Genomic DNA, 20,823 nt, shown 5'->3' with positions numbered 1-20,823 from the left:
GCCCTGGGAGAGCCAGCCGTGACAAAACTCTTCCATCTGGTGAGCAAGATTTACAAGGCAGGCGAGATACCCTCAGACTTCAAGAAGAATATAATAATCCCAGTTCCGAAGAAATCAGATTCTACAGGAGTGAAAATTACCGAACTATCAGTTTACGAAAAGAAAAGAAAAATTTGGAGTAGGAATTAAAGTCCAGGGAGAAGAAATAAAAGCTTTGTGGTTCGCCAATGACATTGCAATTTTGGCAGAGACAGCAAAGGACTTGGAAAATCAGTTGAACGGTATGGACATTATTTTGAAAGGTGGATATGAGATGAACATCATCAACAAAAGCAAAACGAGGTTAACGGAATGTAGTTGGATTAAATCATGTGATGCTGAGGGAATTAGATTAGGAAATGAGACACTTAAAGTAGTAAATGAGTTTTGCTATGTGTGAATCAAAAGAACTGATGATGGTCGTAGTAGGGAGGATATAAAATGCAGACTGGCAATGGCAAGAAAAGCGTTTCTGAGGAAGAGAAAGTTGTTAACGTCGAGTATAGATTTAAGTGTCAGGATCTCCTTTGTGAAATTATTTGTATGGGGTATAGCCATGTATGGAAGTGCAAAATGGACGATAAATGGTTTAGACAAGAAGAGAATAGAAGCTTTTGAAATGTGGTGCTACAGATGAATGCTTAAGATTAGATGGGTAGGTCACGTAACGAATGAGGAGGTATTGAATAGAAATGGGGAGAAGAGAAATTTGTGGTGCAACCTTACCAAAGGAAGGGATCGGTTGGTAGGACACATTATGAGACATCAAGGGATCAAAAATTTAGTACTGGAGGGAAGCGTGTGGAGTAAAAATCGTAGAGGGAGACCAAGAGATGAATATAGTAAGCAGATTCAGAGGGATGTACGTTGCAGTACTTACTCGGAGAAGAAGAGCCTTGTAAAGGATAGAGTAGCATGGAGAGCTGCAGAAAACCAGTCTTCGGACTGAAGACCACAACAACAACAACAACAACAACAAATCCTTATACCATATTTCCTTCAAAAAATGGTTCAAATGGCTCTGAGCACTATGGGACTTAACATCTATGGTCATCAGTCCCCGAGAACTTAGAACTACTTAAAACTAACTAACCTAAGGACGTCACACACATCCATGCCCGAGGCAGGATTCGAACCTGGGACCGTAGCAGTCGCGCGGCTCCGGACTGAGCGCCTAGAACCTCTAGACCACCGCGGCCGGCCCATATTTCCTTCTTCTGCGTGTTTGGCACATTTCCTGAGGGATTATCAGTACCTTTTTGCTACACCCTGCATAATACGTATTTTGCTAAGGAAGGAAGGTTAGCCGGCCGCTGTGGTCGAGTGGTTCTAGGCGCTTCAGTCCGGATCCGCGCTGCTGCTACGGTCGCATGTTCGAATCCTGCCTCGGGCATGGATGTGTGTGATGTCCTTAGGTTAGTCAGGTTTAAGTAGTTCTAAAACTAGGAGACAGATGAACTCCGATGTTAAGTCCCATAGTTCTTAGAGCCATTTGAACCAGTATTTGAACGAAGGTTCGCGTTTAACGTCTCGTCGATAACGAGGTTGTTAGAGACAGAGCACAAGCTCGGATGCGGATAAAAACGGCCGTGTACTTTCAAAGGACGTATTCTGGCGTTTGCCTTAAGAGATTTAGGAAAATCAGGGGAAACCGTGGCCGGACGGAAATCTGAACCGTCGTCCTCCCGAATGCGCATACGGCGTGGTAACCAACGCTCCGCTTCGCTCGGTTACGTTCCTTGAAGTGTTGCCTGACTGGCGGACGGGTTTAAGACGAATCAAAGAACAGTCGAATGCTTTGTGGAAGCTTTTTCTTTCAGAATTTTTATGGTGACATAGCTCCAATGGAAGAATATGCAGTAGAAGAGGTTCGTGTTAAGAGATGCAGACAAGTGTGGTAAGGTGAACGCAAGTTTGACAGGCGGCGAGAGTCAAGGCACGGGGAGCACAGTTAACGAGGAGGTAGCGTGTGGAGGCGTTAGTCTGAGTGCACACAACACCTGAGCCTCTGCTATTAGCGAAATGTACGGACAACGGAGTAAGCTGGCTGTCACATGGCCAGCGAGTAAACTGGTGGGTTACTGCGAGTGCTTTTCCCCGGGCGAGTGGCCCTTACAGGCCCTCGCTTGGTGTGGGGTTGTCGCCATGACGTAAACTCAATAGCTGCAAATTATTTCAGGAGCGCAGCATAAGTAAAACGCATACTAATAAAGGTACAGAACAGACAATGCTATCAACGAAAGAAAAAAAAAGAAAAAAAAACGAGGTGAGGAAGCACGTATTTAACATCCACTCTGTAGGTGTATTAGTATTTTGATATTGACGATGAAAGGCATGGTTATATCCGTTACCTTCTAAATTTAATAATTTATAAACGCCTTAAACGATCTTAACGAGCAAAACGGCAACTGATAGCACTTGAACAGCACTACCAAAAATCTACTTCAGGGATTTTTTATGGCAGTACATTTTGAAGTACGACCCAGAATGTTGATTCTGAGCGTTAAAAACACATTTAAGTACAAAATAAATTGCAAAACAGTAAGTATGGTGGCACTATTAGATAAGAGACTACTCTAGCTATCTGCAGAGGTGTAATTCTCCTTAGATTTGAAAAAGATGATAGTAAATAATTCTAATGTTGAACATTTCACAATGTAAGCTGCAAATGAGCCAAAAACAAGACACCCGAGCAAGAACCTAACACCACCACCAAAAAACTGGTGGAATTATAGCCCTAATTTGTGTGAAATACAAACAGTAGCCGTAAGTTTAATGTAATTTTTATTCGTAATATATTTCACGCGCAACCAACAAGAGAGATTTCCAGAATGTAAGCGCGAGTCTCGTAAGGTGTTTACAAGTCTAGTTTCAATAGGTTTTGTTTTTTCAACAGTAGACGGAGGCTACTTAAGAGCAGCTGCCATGTTGGCCTGTGTCAGTTGGTTAGGCGAACTCGCTGAGTCGAGATATGCACGGTAGAGCAGCTTGGCAGTCGTGATTAAAATGTTTGAAATTTTTCAGGTAACAAGTCTAAGAACTTGGAAAATTTCTGCGGGAGTTGAGGTACTTAAGAGAAGTTTTAAACAGTCGCTCTCCTGAGCTCTAATCCTGAAGAGCAGCAGGGCGTTAAAAGACTTGTAAAATTTCTGTATAGTTTCACAAACTGGGCAGTTCATAAAACAGTAACAGGATGGACGTCCCTAGTCACCTACTGAGTCAACAAAATTTGAAAATCGGACACGCACTATATTAAGCAATGAAAGGAAATGATCGTATGGCATTACTGGCCAGGAGACCCCATCTGCGGTTGTTCGGCCGCCTGATGGAAGTCTTTCTATTTGACGCTAGTTCGGCGACTTGCGAGTCGATGAAGGTGTGATGAAATTTTTATGACAACACAAAAACCCAGTCCTCCAGAGAACAAAACCTCCGACCCGTCTGGGAATCCAACCCGGGCAGGAAACGACGCTAACCACTAGACCACGAGTTGTAGCGTTGTTAAGCCCTTTTATATGAAGGGAGGGTACGTTTTAGTGTATCTCGTAAACAGCTACCGCTTCGAGTTGGCACAGTGGCGCAGACAACGAACTGGTGTGAGAGTGAAGTTCAAGTTTCTATTCGACAAATCTGAATTAGGTTTATATCTTGCACCTGAACAATTGCGGAAAAACTGCGATGATTTGCTAAACTTAATTCTTTCATCACATTGGGCGCAGAATTTAGGTTTAAAATGGTTCGAATGGCTCTGAGCACTATGGGACTTAACATCTATGGTCATCAGTCCCCTAGAACTTAGAACTACTTAAACCTAACTAACCTAAGGACATCACACAACACCCAGCCATCACGAGGCACAGAAAATCCCTGACCCCGGCGGGAATCGAACCCGGGAACCCGGGCTTGGGAAGCGAGAAAGCTACCGCACGACCACGAGCTGCGGGCAAATTTAGATTTAAATCCCATCTAAAATGCAGGTAGCCTTAGTCACTCACAAACGACTTATTACCCCTCAGTTCAGAGAATTTCTTCCACCCTTAATCCTAAACGGCACACAAATAACTTTTTCTTCTTCTGAAAACAACTTGTAAATAATTCTGAACAATCACTTAGACCGGACTTCACACGCACGCATGTAGTCTGTAAAAAGGTGTCAGTGTCACTTCAATCACTACAGAAATACCGGGTGATCAAAAAGTCAGTATAAATTTGAAAACTGAATAAATCACGAAATAATGTAGATAGAGAGGTACAAATTGATACACATGCTTGGAATGAAATGGGGTTTTATTAGAACCAAAAAAATACAAAATTCAAAAAATGTCCGACAGATGGCACTTCATCTGATCAGAATAGCAATAATTTGCATAACAAAGTAAGACAAAGCAAAGACGATGTTCTTTACAGGAAATGCTCAATATATCCACCATCATTCCTCAGCTATAACTGTAGTCGAGGAATAATGTTGTGAACAGCACTGTAAAGCATGTCCGGAGTTATGGTGAGGTATTGGCGTCGGATGTTGTCTTTCAGCATCCCTAGAGATGTCGGTCGATCACGATACACTTGCGACTTCAGGTAACCCCAAAGCCAATAATCGTACGGACTGCGGTCTGGGGACCTGGGAGGCCAAGCATGACGGAAGTGGCGGTTGAACACACGATTATCACCAAACGACGCGCGCAAGAGATCTTTCACGCATCTAGCAATATGGGGTGCAGCGCCATTTTGCATAAACATCGTACGTTCCAGCAGGTGTTTATCAGCCAAGCTGGGGATGATGCGATTCTGTAACATATCGACGTACCTCTCACCCGTCACGGTAGCAGTTACAAAACCAGACTCACGCATTTCCTCGATGAAAAAATCCCCGATAACGGTAGATGTGGTAAATCCAACCCATACCGTGACTTTCTCGTCGTGCAATGGAGTTTTCACAACAGTTCTAGGATTTTCGGTAGCCCAAATTCTGCAGCTGTGGGCATTGACAGACCCTCGGAGCGTGAAATGAGCTTCGTCGGTCCACAACACGTTACTCAACTAATCGTCATCTTTCGCTATCTTTTGAAACGCCCACACAGCAAATGCCCTCCGCTTCAGTAAATCGCCAGGTAAAAGTTCATGATGCCGATGGATTTTGTACGGATAGCATCGGAGGGTATGCCTCAGTGCCAACCAAACAGTAGTGTATGGAATGCCGGTGCGACGTGCATCTGCACGAGCGCTGACTTCCCCGTGCATAGACGAACCCGCTACAGTCTCCATTTCCTCCTGAACTGTCTCAGCAGCATTACGCCTTGTACTCGGTCGGCCACTACGGGGTCTATCGTTTAAACAACCCGTATCTTCGAACTTCGAAATCATTCTCGCCACAGCTGCATTTGTCAACGGACCTTTAGCCGTTCGAATCCCCTTCCTACGGCGATAGGATCGTAACGCTGAACTAGCACATTCTCCATTCTGATAATACAGCTTCACTAAAAGCGCCTTTTCAGATAACGTCAACGTGCTGCGACTGCTGGCGCATCTGATTCTCTCTCTCATTACAGCTCCTTTTATACACGATTGTCATGCGCAGTCACTGACGTTTTGCTGTCCAGCGCCATCTGTCGGACATTTTGTGAATTTTGTTTTTTGTTTTGGTTCTAATAAAACCCCATGTCATTCCAAGCATGTGTGTCAATTTTTAGCTCTCTATCTACATTATTCCGTGGTTTATTAAGTTTTCAATTTTATACTGACTTTTTGATCACCCGGTATAAAAAAGTATTTCCTTCGAGCTTAAAAACAGACTTGTGGAATCACACCCCGTACTTGATTGTGGTGATCCTATTCTCCAACGGCTTTCGTATGACAGTTTACGCCTGCTGGAATTGGTGATGAACACTTGTGTGCGATACAGTTGTGGTGTATGCGATTTTGATCATATCATTCCTGGCTACATGCAGTTGTGGCTATGTTCCAATAACCGCAGAAATTGTCAAACCATATGTTTCCTCTATCGCCTTCTCAAACACTGCACTCCCTCTTGTTTATCTTCAACTCTTACACTACTGTCGAAACAGCACCGCGGAAATGCTCATTCTCAACTAAATAAAATGCAATGTATACCGCAACACAACACAGCCATCTTCCCAAAAGCACTTTCTTCGTTAGAAACCTGACTTTGGAGTAATCTTCTTCAAATATCAGAGGAATTACTTGCCTTCAAACTTCAACTGACAGTTAATGGCCCACCTTCTGTCACAACAGCTAGCTCTTCCATATACTTGTCAGCAGGTCGCTCTCGTCAATCCCTCTCCCCAACCCCTGTTCGCTTTCCTAGATGTACAGAGTTCTCTATTTAAAGTCTGTACTTTCTTAACAGCCATGACCACTGTCAATTCAACCTTCTTCTCTTTTATTAATCCCTCCGTTTCTGATGATACTAAAAATGACGTCAAATGTGTTAAACAGCTCAGTATGGGAAATGGAGTTGGTGTGTTTCCCGCAGTAGACAAGAAACATAAGTTCCCCGACGCGGAAATTGAAGCTCCATGTGAGATTCTTTAGGCTAGACTCAGTATGAGGGGTGGCCATAAAATGGTAACTAGATTCTTCTGTCACCCACCAGACTCATCTCCTAATGTAACAGAAAACTTTCAAGAAAACCGCGGTTCCCTTTTACGTAAGTTCCCCAACCACACTACAATCATTGATGGAGACGTTAGTCATCCAACAATCAATAAGGAAAATTACAGTTTTGATGGTGGTGGGCGTGATAAAGCATCGCCGGCCGCTGGTGGCCGAGCGGTTCTGGCGCTACAGTCTGGAACCGCGCGACCGCTACGGTCGCAGGTTCGAATCCTGCCTCGGGCATGGATGTGTGTGTTGTCCTTAGGTTAGTTAGGTTTAAGTAGTTCTAAGTTCTAGGGGACTTATGACCTCAGCAGTTGAGTCCCATAGTGCTCAGAGCCATTTGAACCATTTGATAAAGCATCCTGTGAAACATTTCTGAATGCTCTCCCCGAAAACTACATAGAACAGATAGTTCAGAACCCCACCCGTGATGGAAATATATTGGATCTAATGGGAACAAATAGACCTTACTCCTTTGAGGATGCCCACATCTAAACTGGAATAGTGACCATGGCGCCGTTGTGGCAGTTATGATTACCAAAGTACAAAGGACAGCTAAAAAAGCAGAAAATAAATATCTTTAGTAAATTAGATAAGAAATCAGTTGTGGCACATCTCAATGAGGAACTTGAACCTTTCAGCACATGGCAGGAGCATGTAGAAGAACCGTGGCACAAGTTTAAAGAATAATAGACAATGCACTGGATAGATATGTACCCAGTAGAACTGTTAATAATGGGAGAGACCACCCATGGTATTGACACATTTAGGATAACTGATTGTCTGTGTTGAACATGACATAATTTTTTGCGGCAAACTGGAGTAAGTCCATAATTATCTCTTTTCCTTACAAGGTACAGCATTTTCCTATTGCTGTTGGAAATAGCCTCCATTTTCAGTGCAGCAGTAAAATAATTCCATGCCATTGTGAAAGACAGATTTGAGTGGTGAATATATTGATACTGAGCCGAGCGTAGTGGCCGTGCGGTTAGAGGCGCCATATCACGGATTGCGCGGCCCCTCCCGCCGGAGGTTCGAGTCCTCTCTCGGGCATGGGTGTGTGTGTTGTTCTTAGCATAAGTTAGTTTAGGTAGCGTGTAGTTCTAGGGACCGCTGACATTAGCAGTTTGGGCGCTTAGGAATTCACACACATTTGAACATTTTTGATACTGAACTTTCTGAAGTGGTAGAACATGAACAACGCAATCAGAATAACTGGTCAAACATGACTAGAATCAAAGTAAAATCCAAATTGCATGTTGATTTTAGATAAGTTTTTAAACTTAGACTGTGAAAGAAAATTAAAGCTAGACCTGTTTCTTTTAAGAATTTACGAGGTTTTAATACAGTAATTTCTGGAACTACAGTTTAACTTCAGATTCTAGTGAAAGGTGCAGTTGGAACAGTTTAGTTTTATTCATCTTTCAGGTCCATCTGCCAGAAGTACACCAAGAGGACAGAAAAGAAGTAGGAACGCAACTGCACGGTTAGAAACTATTTGGAAAGCTTGTCGCAGTTCTGGAAAATCCTACTTACATGAAAAATGAAACGATGATTGGGTATATGCAGTATAAACTGCTAAATGAAATGTGTGACTGTGATGCAACATGAATTGAATCTGCTCAGTCACTTCAAAATTGCATTTACTCAGTCACTTGAAAAATCTGTAATAAAGCCGAAAAAAGCTGTTGTCAGAAAAGATATAAACAGACGGAAAAAAAGTGGTTGTGAGTTTCGAGGTGGGATTCCCTTTTCCATTAAATTGAAAGATGCATACAATTCTGAGTTAGATGTCTGTTCGATAATCCTCATAAAATTTCAGGGTCATCCACCGAGTTCTGTCTCAGTTGTTGAGGAAGAGGAACTGTTTTTGACGAGTGGACCTTTAACAGAACGCAAGAAAGAAAGGATATGATGGATTTATTACCTTTTACTTCTCCACGTCGACATGCTTTCTTTAAAAAGTCGGTTGTGATTTGGTACACCAGGAAAATGACGCCACGTCAGCAACAATGACCAAGACGGTGACGGTGATGAACCGTTGTATGACATTGAATTTGTTAAGCAATGGATTATCATTTCTCGTAGAAGTGGGATGTCAATCTTAGAAGGATTGTAATATTAGGTTCAGACCCACAGTAACTCCATTTAATTACAGTACTTTGTTCTAATTGCATAATAATATGACCTAGAAATCAATATTTCCATTATCCTAATATATGTGTCTTACTTCATTAAGCAACTATTCCCAAATAAAACAGTGTACTTCATAAATAGTTGTTATTTTCAATTTTTTAAAATTCGTGTTATTCTCCAAACCATATTTTTAGATTAGCACCACTTCTGCCCTACGCGTCTCAAATACCTTTAGTTAAGTATGGTACAATGGCTGCGAAGTGTAAATTTAGACATTCATATCAATTTAGACCCTCCTCCCCACAAACCACGGAATTTACCGCGATGGGATGGCTTCCGAACCTCAACGACACAGATGCACGTACTGTAGGTGTAACCACTTCGGAGGGGAATCTGTAGAGAGGCCAGACTAAGACATAGTTCTTGACGGAGGAAAACAGTTTCTCAGTAGTTGCAGGGGCAGCAGTCTGGATGTTGATATTGCAAACGGCCGAAATCGAGGGGAAACTACAGCCATCATATTCGCTGATAGGATCCCTGCTTTATGGCATAATAATGATGCCATCTTATTGGGTAAAAATGGTAAAAATATTCCGGAGACAAAGTAGTCACCGAGCGAGGTGGCACAGTGGTTAGCACACTGGACTCGCATTCGGGAGAACGACGGTTCAATCATGCGTGCGGCCATCCTGATTTAGGTTTTCCGTGATTTTCCTAAATCGCTTCAGGCAAATGCCAGGATGGTTCCTTTGAAAGGGCACGGCCGACTTCCTTCCCCGTCCTTCCCTAATCCAATGAGATCGATGACCTCTCTGTTTGGTCTCTTCCCAAAAAACAGCCCAACAAAATAGTCCTTCATTCTAATCTCTGGGCAGGGGCTGCTCAGGAGAATGTTGTCATCACGAAAAACAAGAAGGAGCAAGAGGCTAACAGCACGTATTGTGAGCCCTTAAGAAATCATCAGTAAGGTAGGGGCGGGAATGATAGGAGTTAAACATTTTACAGGGTCATGAAGACTTGACTGCATTAAGCAGGTTCAAGTGGATGTAAGTTGTGGAGTTAAGTAAAAATAAGTTGGCTTGCACAGGATAGACTGGTGTGGAGATTGCAGAAAATCCGCGTTGGGGCTGAGCACCACAACAACAAAAAATTTTGATTTGGATTTTTATTAACAGAGACCTGCTCGTCAACGGCGATCCGGCGGCAGTTCCACAGGAACTCTAGAATGGCGATGAGGAAGGCTGCGAGTGTGCCGACGAGCAGAACGAGGAAGACGCCGCCCACGTTTAGTAGGACCAGCTCGTCGCTGGACTTCTGCACGCCATCCTCATCCGTGTTGTCGCAGCCGGGGCCCTCCGCCTTCCACCAGTGTGCCTTGAGAGCACTCAGGTTCCCGCGCTCCTGTAGCATCAGCACTGCGCCGCTCACAGCCGTCCGAAACGGCGAGTCTGCAAGCAAACAGTGGTCGTTACTCTAAGCGCATTCTTCTCGTTATCTATAGTGAGAGCCCTTTCTAATAATTTCGGATGGAATATTGGTTTAATTTCAATTAATAAATATGGAAAGAGCTTAAACAGAAATGGAATATAGGCCTGCAAATAAACTTGATCATTAAGCACCTGTTCTGAAAAGGAAATTTCGTACTTGTTCAGAATGTACACCAGTAATAAGTTTACGCAGGCGTTCAGTAATCTTTGTAAACTTATTTTGCAATGTGTCGTACGAGAGTGAGAAAACAGCAAATTTAAAGAAATTCTATTGTATTATAAGAGAAAGTGTGATTAATAAAACGTAGCAAAATACGCGCTACGGTTAGAAAATGTGTGTGAAATCTTATGGGAATTAACTGCTAAGGTCATCAGTCTCGAAGCTTACACACTACTTAAGCTAAATCATCCTAAGGACAAACACACACACCCATGCCCGAGGGAGGACTCGAACCTCCGCCGGGACCAACCGCACAGTCCATGACTGCAGCGCCCTGGACGGCTCGGCTAATTCCGCGCGGCTACGATTAGAGATGGAGACAGCAAGAGAGAAAGAACTCTTTCATATGAGAAAATACAAACTTCGTTGTTGTGAAGGTGAGGATTTTTTTCTGATGTGGCGGCAGCAGAGTCCAGTCCGATGAAAAATGGGGCAGAAATATAACAGTTAAGGAGTCAGCAGTTTCTTAGTAGGTTCATCTCGAATTGAAAATTGGACAAGCAGTCATATATCTCTTTATATTCTAAATAAAATTCATTCAATTGTACTCCGTCATTTCAAAAAGCTTTGACTCTGTGTTAATAAAAAACAGAGAAAATTTTAATGCTCGAGTGTTCTACATGGTCCACACCATTTTGAGTGCAATACACGTAGTCGATCATGTCGTCACAGCGTTGATCCCTCTTGTGAATTTATGGTACGTACATATTGATAATAGGCAGCGGCCTTGCCGCAGTGGATACACCGGCTCCCGTGAGATCAGCGCAGTTAAGCGCTGTCGGCAGTTGGATGGGTGTCCATCCAGGACGCCATGCGCTGTTGCCATTTTTCGGGGTGCACTCAGCCTCGTGATGCCAACTGAGGAGCTACTCGACTGAATAGTAGCGGCTTCGGTCAAGAATACCATCATAACGACCAGGAGAGCGGTGTGCTGACGCCACGCTCCTCCTATCCGCATCCTCCCCTGAGGATGACACGGCGGTCAATGGTCCCGGTAGGCCACACTCGTGGCCTGAAGACGGAGTGCTTTTTTTTTTTTTTTTTTTTACATATTTATAATACCAGGCCTCGTCATGAGTGATGATTTCTTGCAGAAGAGAACTGTCCGTGTTTTGTATTTCAATCAAATCACGGAAACCGTAAATTTAAAACCGATGAAATGACAACATTTAATCGACACTCATTTGAAAAAATTTTCAAACGTTAAGTTCTATACGGAAATTCTGCAAGAATCTGCAGCAGAAGAGTTGCCAACGTACACCCCGGAAGATGTGGAGGTTTCTAATAATAGTGTCATCGAGGAGTTAAGAAGCAAACTTAAAATCCGCAAATGCTCTCGCCTACAGGAACTGTGGAAAGGAACAGAGCTAATTGTTAAAGCCATAAAACAGCTGTTATACTGGAAGAAAATTAGATTTGTACTGAAATTCGAGAACATTCCTACTGCTTATTTGTCAGATTACTGGCTGCAGCGGCAAATGGTTGATTCACATATAGATTAAAATTATAAGTAAAAAATTAAGCTGAATTTTATTAAAAATACACGAAATAAAAATAAAGAAAGAGTTGTTTTCTGTGTGTAAATATATACGCCATAATTAATAAAGTTTATGTACAAGAACGTATTATGCTTTTTTACTTGCTGCCCTGCCTATAATCCTAAAAGTCTCCTTTTTACGACGATCTACGCGTGTGGGATGTGGGTAGTCACGTGACCTTGAAAAGTAGTTGAAACTAGATACCTGAAATCACAGCGACCCTCTTAACGTACTTAATATGACATGGGCAATTGCGTGTGATTTTTCACGTCTTGGTTGGGGTTATCTAGTTCTCTCCTTGCCATCCTACTCTGTCGTCCACATGACGTTGTCTTTGTTCGTGAGTCTAGGTGTGCAGGACAAACTTTAGACACACTTTTGTCTTCTTGAAACCATTCCTGAAAATATCTCGAACACTTGATTTAGGGATGTTGGTCCATTGCGATTTGTGACAGAACAACGGTAACACATTACAGCCACTGTCCACTACGTAGCGCTGCTTGCTGACAACTAATTGCTCGAATGCGCATATGTGGTTTGCAGTTGTCAGTTCAAGCTGTCACCGCAGTTATTGCGCTGAAGTCAATTACGCGTTAGTAATGAAATCAGTCTCGTAACTTTTTGGATGGACGGAGTAAGTTCATGCATAGCACATTTGTGTTACACAATTAATTTGTTATCAACGAAATTTTAAATATTTTAGAACTGATCTCAGCGAACAAACTTTACTGACTGCTGTATAATGTATATTGCTTAAGACGTTAGAAGTTATGGACCTTGCTGGCGGAAATCCATCACTTTCGAATTTTAAGGTCCCAAAGGCCCTGACTATTAGGCACGCTGATGTCTCAACTTGATTTGTTGACATGAATTATAAGATTGGCGTAAATACGGCTGAATTACTCGTGATGTATTCTATAGCTAAAAATTAATAATTAAAAAATGAAGAGGAGAAACATTGCCCTATGATGAGCCAGATTTCCAGCTACTAAATAGGGACTAACTTGTACCACAACCTTCCAATACTGCGCTTCTTTGCTATTATAATAACGATAAGAATGTGGTGTACAACGAAAGTGAAGTAAAACAGGAGGCAGAATGCTCTCAGAATTCAATTTAAAAAGGAAATAGTGAAGAAGCGATTTGGACACAATTTTAAACCCTCTGCCTAAATACTGCTGAAGAGAGGCAGCTGTGGCTGCAGAGACATGGCTTAGCCTTTTGAAAGAGGCAGAAGACCTAAACAGCTGCTTGACAGTGAACATTGAAATATCTTCTTGAAGTAAGAAAAAATATAATTATTTAACATACAACGCCAAGTAGCATTTCCATTCCCATAGTAAAAGAAAACAGTTGAGAAGCTACTTTAGAGCAGTAATACGAGGGTCAGAATGTGCTATTGTTAACATGTGTACGAAAGCGTCTAGGAGAGAGGGACAATTTTTTCTAAAGAAGTGCCTTGGTAGAAACTCAGAACTGCTGAAGCTACAAAATTTTCACATTTCGTGAGGGTATTGTGAAGAAAGTGCGAATGAATTCGGTAGAGATTGTGATCCATACGGTCGGCGGATTCAAATTAAAACAGTGGTATCACTTGAAGCAAGCGATCCGAATGCACAAGTTTACTTTTCCATATATGTCGCGGAAAATTCGAGGAGCCATAGGTTCCGAGTATTGGTTACAAAACTCCTAAAAATAAGAACTTATCCCAGGCAGCAGAAACACTTTAAAACACAGAGAATCAACGCTAGTGACGATTAAAATGACTGAGGAAATGGAGCTAAACTCATGGGAATCATCAGAATGCTTAAACCCATTTACAGCGTTACAAACGAAATATAGGAGTGTATGTTGCATTGACGCAAGAAGAGAACAGTTACCATTTGTCTCTTGAAAATTGTTAGCGGGATTTGTATAATTTAAGGTTATATTGTTATGACATAATGAATTGTATCAGTTAACTTTTTCTCGCTGTATCAAACAACGTTTAAACTTTGCCATGACTCATTGTACATCTTTCGCAAACATGTTTTCTTGTTTTTCTTTAATATCTTACTTTATTATGTTTACTTATTTAATATATTCTGTCAAAGAGATTTGATGCTAACATAATACTGAAATGTATTTCATTACGTAGCGTTACTGAGTTGTCAGTACTGTGTGGACCGTCGATGAGTATGCTCGTGTGTTCACGCTAAGATAACTTATTTAGCTAGAAATAACTGTTATATTCATGAAAACTTCATAAAAAACATGTGCAACAGTGTATGTCGTTATTCTTTTATTGACAATCTGATTTGTATCTACATATTATTAAAAGAAACCGAGAAGTTCATAAATGCGGATCCTAGGCATAATTTTTCTTGCGTTCAAGGGGCAGCAAAGAAGTAGTGTAAATTTTAATAGACATGCATCGCAGAATTTTCACAAGTCCCAGTTTGTTCATATTTAGCCGCGTATATGTGTAATTTTTGAAAGCACGTGTTCTCGTTTACTCCGTGATATATTAACTTATTGCTGGTAGATCATTGTAATTTCCAAAAGTGAAAAGTGCTTGAGAGACCGTTGAAACAACAGTATCATGATATTGCGTGATAGCTGCAATAGCTTATTTCCCATTAGGTGTGATAGCTGCAATAGTTTATTTTCCATTAATGTGACTGTAGTGGTGTAGGCATGGGAAAGTAAATGACTCTTCAGTGGTTGTGTGGGGTATGCGGTAAGGGTAGAGAGGTAATAGAACAGAGAGAAGGAAGTCTTGTACTTCAAGGTGGGTTAGGCAAGGACAGGAAAATGTCTGTACGGTTTAAGAAGGAAAGATTGTGAAAAGAGGTGAGAAGTTGGAATAAGTAATACGATGAAGTTGCATATGACTTTTTGGAGAGCTGTATACTGAATCAAGAAAATAAGTTTGATCTTTTGCTTCGGCTGTGAAGGATCACCCTTCGACAAATGTGGATGCAGACTGAAAAAAAAGGACAAGCACTAATTCAGGCATACTGTGATTACTTTCATTCTCAAAGTCCAAAAATGTGTAATGAGAATTATTTTTGGTGTGAATTCAACAAATTGCCACAGAGGTCTGTTCAAATACTTGGAAATACTAATTGCTCGTTGTCAGTGTATTTACTCCTTAATGGCATTTTTCATTAATAATGTACACTGCCGAAAAAAAATTAGCACACCTAGAAAGACGACGTCGATTTTGATCTGATAACGGCACATGCCACCTGGGGAAAAGTAGATGTGCTGATAAACGTTTCAACGTAGTCCGCCAACACGTAGCGGAGTAGCTTAGCTACCAGAGGGCGATCTGTGTCTACTCTTAACAAGGAATGCTCAAAGCCAGAAGGCTCAGTGTGATGCAAACGAGTGAAACAAACAGGCAAGCGCGCCACGGGGAAGCATTCGTGTTTCCTGCAGCCAGCTGAGCTTCTTTGAAAAGTGTCAAACTGTTTCCTTCCAAGTGGTGGGGTAGTCCTTTCGGAGAACTCCCACACAGGTTGGACGTGCTGTGTCAGTTGTGCAGCGATGCTGGTATCAGTGGTCACCTGAACATTCTCACGCCCGTAGACGAGGTTCTAGACGTCCGCGCAGCACAGACGCCAGCCAGGATCGCCTTATTGTAACGACGGCAGTGGCAGATCGTAGAGCTACAGCAGCACAGATAAGAGGGCTTGTGAGCCCAGACGCGTCAACACGAGCTGTTGCGAACCAATTATTAGAAGTGAAACTAAGGGCAATCACACCTATAGCCCGTCTTCCACTCACGTAACAGCATCGACGTGCACCACCTGACTGGTGCCATTAGAAGATCACTAGGAAGATGGAATGGAACGCTGTGGTCTTCAGCGATAAAAGCAGATTCTGCCTGCACGCATGTGATGGTCACTGGCGTGTACGACGTAGACCTGGTGAACGGTGTCTTGTAGAGCGCGTTCGTCCAAGACACAGTGATCTCACCCCAGGCCTTATGGTCTGGAGTGCGCTAAGCTACAGCACTCGTACACCTTTGGTGTTTCTGGAAGGGACGCTAACTAGCGCCCGGTACATTCTCAGGAGGGAGTAAACTAAATACGATAACCCTCCTTAGAAAGCAAAAGCAATAAAAAATTGTCATTTATCACAGAGCGTACGTGATATATGTTCATAAGTGGTTAAAGACAATGCTGCAATGAATAAAGATCTTAGGAATGCTAGCTGACGTCTTAGAAAGACAAATAAATGAGTAAAGACAAAACGCAAGTTTAGCCTTAAGCTTCTCATTGATGACGAGGCCTTTAGAGACGGAGCTTAAGGTGAAGATAGCGCAGGGATGCGGAAGAAAATCGGCAGTGTCCGTTTCAAAGGAACTCTAAGATACACTACAGGCCATTAAAATTGCTACACCAAGAAGAAATCCAGATGATAAACGGGTATTCATTGGACAAATATATTATGCTAGAACTGACAAGTGATTACAGTTTCACGCAACTTGGGGGCATAGATCCTGAGAAATCAGTACCCAGAACAACCACCTCTGGCCGTATTAACGGACTTGATACGCCTGGACATTGAGTCAAACAGAGATTGGATGGCGTGTACAGGTACAGCTGCCCATGCAGCTTCAACACAATACGACAGTTCATTAAGAGTAGTGACTGGCGTATTGTGATGAGCCAGTTGCTCGGCCACCATTAACTAGACGTTTTCAATTGGTGAGAGATCTGAGAATGTGCAATGTACCAGGGCAACAGTCGAACATTTTCTGTATTCAGAAAGGCCCGTACAGGACCTGCAACATGCGGTCGTGCATTATCCTGCTTAAATGTAGGGTTTCGCAGGGATCGAATGAAGGGTAGAGCCACGGGGCGTAACACATCTGAAATGTAACGTCCACTGTTCAAAGTGCCGTAAATGCAAACAAGAGGTGGCCGAGACGTGTAACCAATGGCACATCATACCATCACGCCGGGTGATACCCCAGTATGGCGATGACGAATACTCGCGTCCAATGTGCGTTCACCGCGATGTCGCCAAACACGGATGCGACCATCATGATGTTGTAAACAGAACCTGGATTCGTCCGAAAAAATGACGTTTTGCCATTCGTGCACCCAGGTTCGTCGTTGAGTACACCATCGCAGACGCTCCTCTCTGTAATGCAGCGTCAAGGGTAACCACAGCCATGGTCTCCGAGCTGATAGTCCATGCTACTGCAAAGTCGTCGAACTGTTCGTGCAGATGGTTGTTGTCTTGCAAACGTCCTCATCTGTTGACTCAGGGATCGAGACGTGGCTCCACGATCCGTTACAGCCATGCGGATAAGATACCTGTCATCTCGACTGCTAGTGATACGAGGCCATTGGAATCCAGCACGGCGTTCCGTATTACCCTACTGAGCCCACCGATTCCATACTTTATTACAGGCATTGGATCTCGACCAACACGAGCAGCAATGTCGCCATACGATAAACCGCAATCGCGATTGGCTACAATCCGACCTCTATCAAAGTCGGAAACGTGATGGTACGCATTTCCCCTCCTTACACGAGGCATCACAACAACGCTTCACCAAGCAACGCCAGTCAACTGCTGTTTGTGTATGAGATGGTTGGCCCTGAGCACTATGGGACTTAACATCTATGGTCATCAGTCCCCTAGAACTTAGAACTACTTAAACCTAACTAACCTAAGGACACCACACAACACCCAGTCATCACGAGGCTGTGTATGAGAAATCGGTTGGAAACTTTCCTCATGTCAGCACGCTGCAGTTTTTTTTTTAAATGGCTCTGAGCACTATGGGACTCAACTGCTGAGGTCATTAGTCCCCTAGAACTTAGAACTAGTTACACCTAACTAACCTAAGGACATCACAAACATCCATGCCCGAGGCAGGATTCGAACCTGCGACCGTAGCGGTCTTGCGGATCCAGACTGCAGCTCCTTTAACCGCACGGCCACTTCGGCCGGCCCAGCACGTGCAGCCACCGGCGCCAACCTTGTGTGAATGCTCTGAAAAGCTAATCATTTGCATATCCAGTATCTTCTTCTTCCTCTCGGTTAAATTTCGCGTCTGTAGCATGTCATCTTCGTGGTGTAGCAATTTTAATGGCCAGTAGTGTATTTTAAAAATCTCGGTATATCTGAATTGGATGTGTTGGTGCGAGTCTAGGGGTTTAACCACTGCGCCACTTCTTATAATAGTATTTTTGTTTATTTAAATGCTGGAATTCATTTTGCCTCGCACCTCACTCCGTTTGGGGTATGACTATCCAGGTTTCCTGAAACCAGTTTCCAGCCGGTAGCGACAACTTTGAGTAGGTCAGAAGAGCTGATTCGTTGCGGCAGTCCGTGTTGATAGAGTAGTGTCTCATTTCTCGAGACATCATGCGGACGTGTCGATGAAGGAGTGGAATTTTAGTACTGGCAGGACGTAAGGGCGGGGCACAGGGGAGAAAAGTGATTACGGCTAAATGCAGTAGTCCATGCTGTTGGAGGAAGGAAATGACATCTCCTAGAAGAAAAATAAAAGAGAAAATATTTTGAGGCTGATGATCGCAGGACTTCATGTAAAGCGCTTTGGGTGATAGTTTAGGTCGGCTGATCAAATGATGATCTGGTGGCTGATAGTTAACGGATGCGGAGTGAAACAGTGTGCCCTATTGACGCGTCTGATTCCGCTCGTCCGCTATGCAAACTGCCTGACACCGCCATAGTAAGGGTACGTTCTAGTAAACGTCCATACCTCGTGCCGCAAGCACCCGCGCGACGACAAAAAGCGTGTACTAATTAAAATCGTTTCAGAGTGTGCGTGCAAAGCGCAAATACAATTCATTTAGTCCGGGAAGATATGTTGCTCTTTTCTCGGTGGGAAGTTTGTTTATTATCGGAATTGAGCTGCAACATTACCAAAAATGTCAATCTCCTAATAGAACTGGGAGAGAATGATTCGTGCATGGAGAATACTACGATCTTTATTGAGAGCTTGGGACTCAAGAGGATATTTTCTATGAATATACATAATATCGAAAGCAACCTCTGATTACGTATGGCGAGAGCACCCATAAAGTCACAAACTCGAAAAAAAAAAAACAATAGGCACTGAGGAAATACTCCACCTGACGTTAAGGTAATCACTTGTATTTAGATACTGGAAACTTATTAATTTATTTTAGCAAAATGCATTATGAAGGACGCGTTAGTGTAATTGCTAACTTAGTATGAGTTACTCAAAATTAACAATGGTATCAAACAGAACAAACAAAGGTTTATACATCTTTTTTTTAAATACAGTTTCTTTTTTAAACATTCTTAGTAACATAATAATAGGACACAAAATGAAAGTACACAGATAAGCAAGATCGAATTCTGTTCCCATGATGAATCAAAGTTAATTAATGGCACAAGAACTTTCTCAATGAAATCTGTATTCATATTCTGGAGCAGGGGAAACGGAAACAGTTGTAACAGTATCGAAGGAACTAATTTCGTTAGGGCAAACACTGATTGCAGAAATCATGTATCAGTGGTACCTTCTGATGTTAACTATCGTGTATGCACAACATAATCACGCCTCTAACATGAACAATGCGAATCATTAGTTAAAAACCAGCGGAGGCACAGCTAAGGCCCCAGGCAGTGAGCTGTCCCCTGTGCATTCGGTGAATAATCCCCTAATCCACCGCGAAAGAGCTCTCATCATACATTTAGTGTTCTCACATAAACTCTGGTTGAACCGTATTCCAAAAAATGTTATCGACAGAAGCGCAACTTCTGTCTTCGCAAACTCAGGAAGTAAGATAATATACAATAAATGTATTCGCAGTAGCGAATATGGACAACTATCAGCTGTATAATTGGTTGACAACAATGAAAATTTGCATCGTAAATCGGAATACCACAGGCACTGCAATATTGTAAGATAATATGTTCCAAGAGAGACGCTGTATGGTTGGTTGGTTGGTTTGGGGAAGGAGACCAGACAGCGTGATCATCGGTCTCATCGGATTAGGGAAGGATGGGGAAGAAAGTCGGCCGTGCCCTTTCAGGGGAACCATCCCGGCATTGGCCTGGAATGATTGGGGGAAATCACGGAAAACCTAAATCAGGATGGCTGGACGCGGGATTGAACCGTCGTCCTCCCGAATGCGAGTCCAGTGTCTAACCACTGCGCCACCTCGCTCGGTGGACGCTGTATGGGCTACGCGTCATGTGACAGGAACTTTCCAGAGAACACTCTGGGAGCCTCGAGGAATTTCGTGGAATATGAACTCAGAACATCTTGTGATCTGTAAAAGGCCGGTCTGACGTCAGGGAGAGTAGTTATAGCCCCTGGACGGGCGTCCCGAGCTTTAGTAATAGGCGAGTACTGAGTCGAGTCTAGAGTCTAGTTACAAGTTTACAGGCAGTGAGAGCCTGTGAGATAAGGCCGATGCTGCGCTGCCGTCATGTCTTGCTTTTGCATTTCAGAAAGAATGTTCAAATGTGTGTGAAATCTTATGGGACTTAACTGCTAAGGTCGTCAGTCCCTAAGCTTGCACAATACTTAAACTAAATTATCCTAATGACAAACACACAAGCCCATGCCCGAGGGAGGACTCGAACCTCCGCCGGGACCAGCCGCACAGTCCATGACTGCAGCGCCCTGACCGCTTTTTTTTTTTTTTGAAAGAAAACAAAGACTCCGATTACACTGGTTTCTCCTTCCAGTAAACAAAAATGAGTCTCCTTCGTCTTGTTGGCGAAGAAGCAATCCTTTGGAACAAAAAAAATTTTTTCTCAAAGCCAAAATCAAATTTCT

General features: G+C 42.8%; 1 protein-coding gene across 1 annotated transcript in view; it reads right to left on the bottom strand.

The window, feature by feature from the left end:
- The window catches only part of LOC126470789 (glutamate receptor ionotropic, kainate 2-like), a 373,922-nt gene that overhangs the window by 30,189 nt on the left and 322,910 nt on the right, over window positions 1-20,823 (bottom strand). The window contains exon 12 of the mRNA XM_050098799.1: window positions 9,973-10,241. Within this exon, the coding sequence (XP_049954756.1) occupies window positions 9,973-10,241 (269 nt within the window). The remainder of the gene's footprint in view (window positions 1-9,972; window positions 10,242-20,823) is intronic.

This window comes from Schistocerca serialis, chromosome 3 (assembly GCF_023864345.2).
Source record: "Schistocerca serialis cubense isolate TAMUIC-IGC-003099 chromosome 3, iqSchSeri2.2, whole genome shotgun sequence".
NCBI lineage: Eukaryota > Metazoa > Arthropoda > Insecta > Orthoptera > Acrididae > Schistocerca > Schistocerca serialis.
Note: the sequence above shows the minus strand (reverse complement) of the source record. Positions and strands in the feature narration are given on the sequence as shown.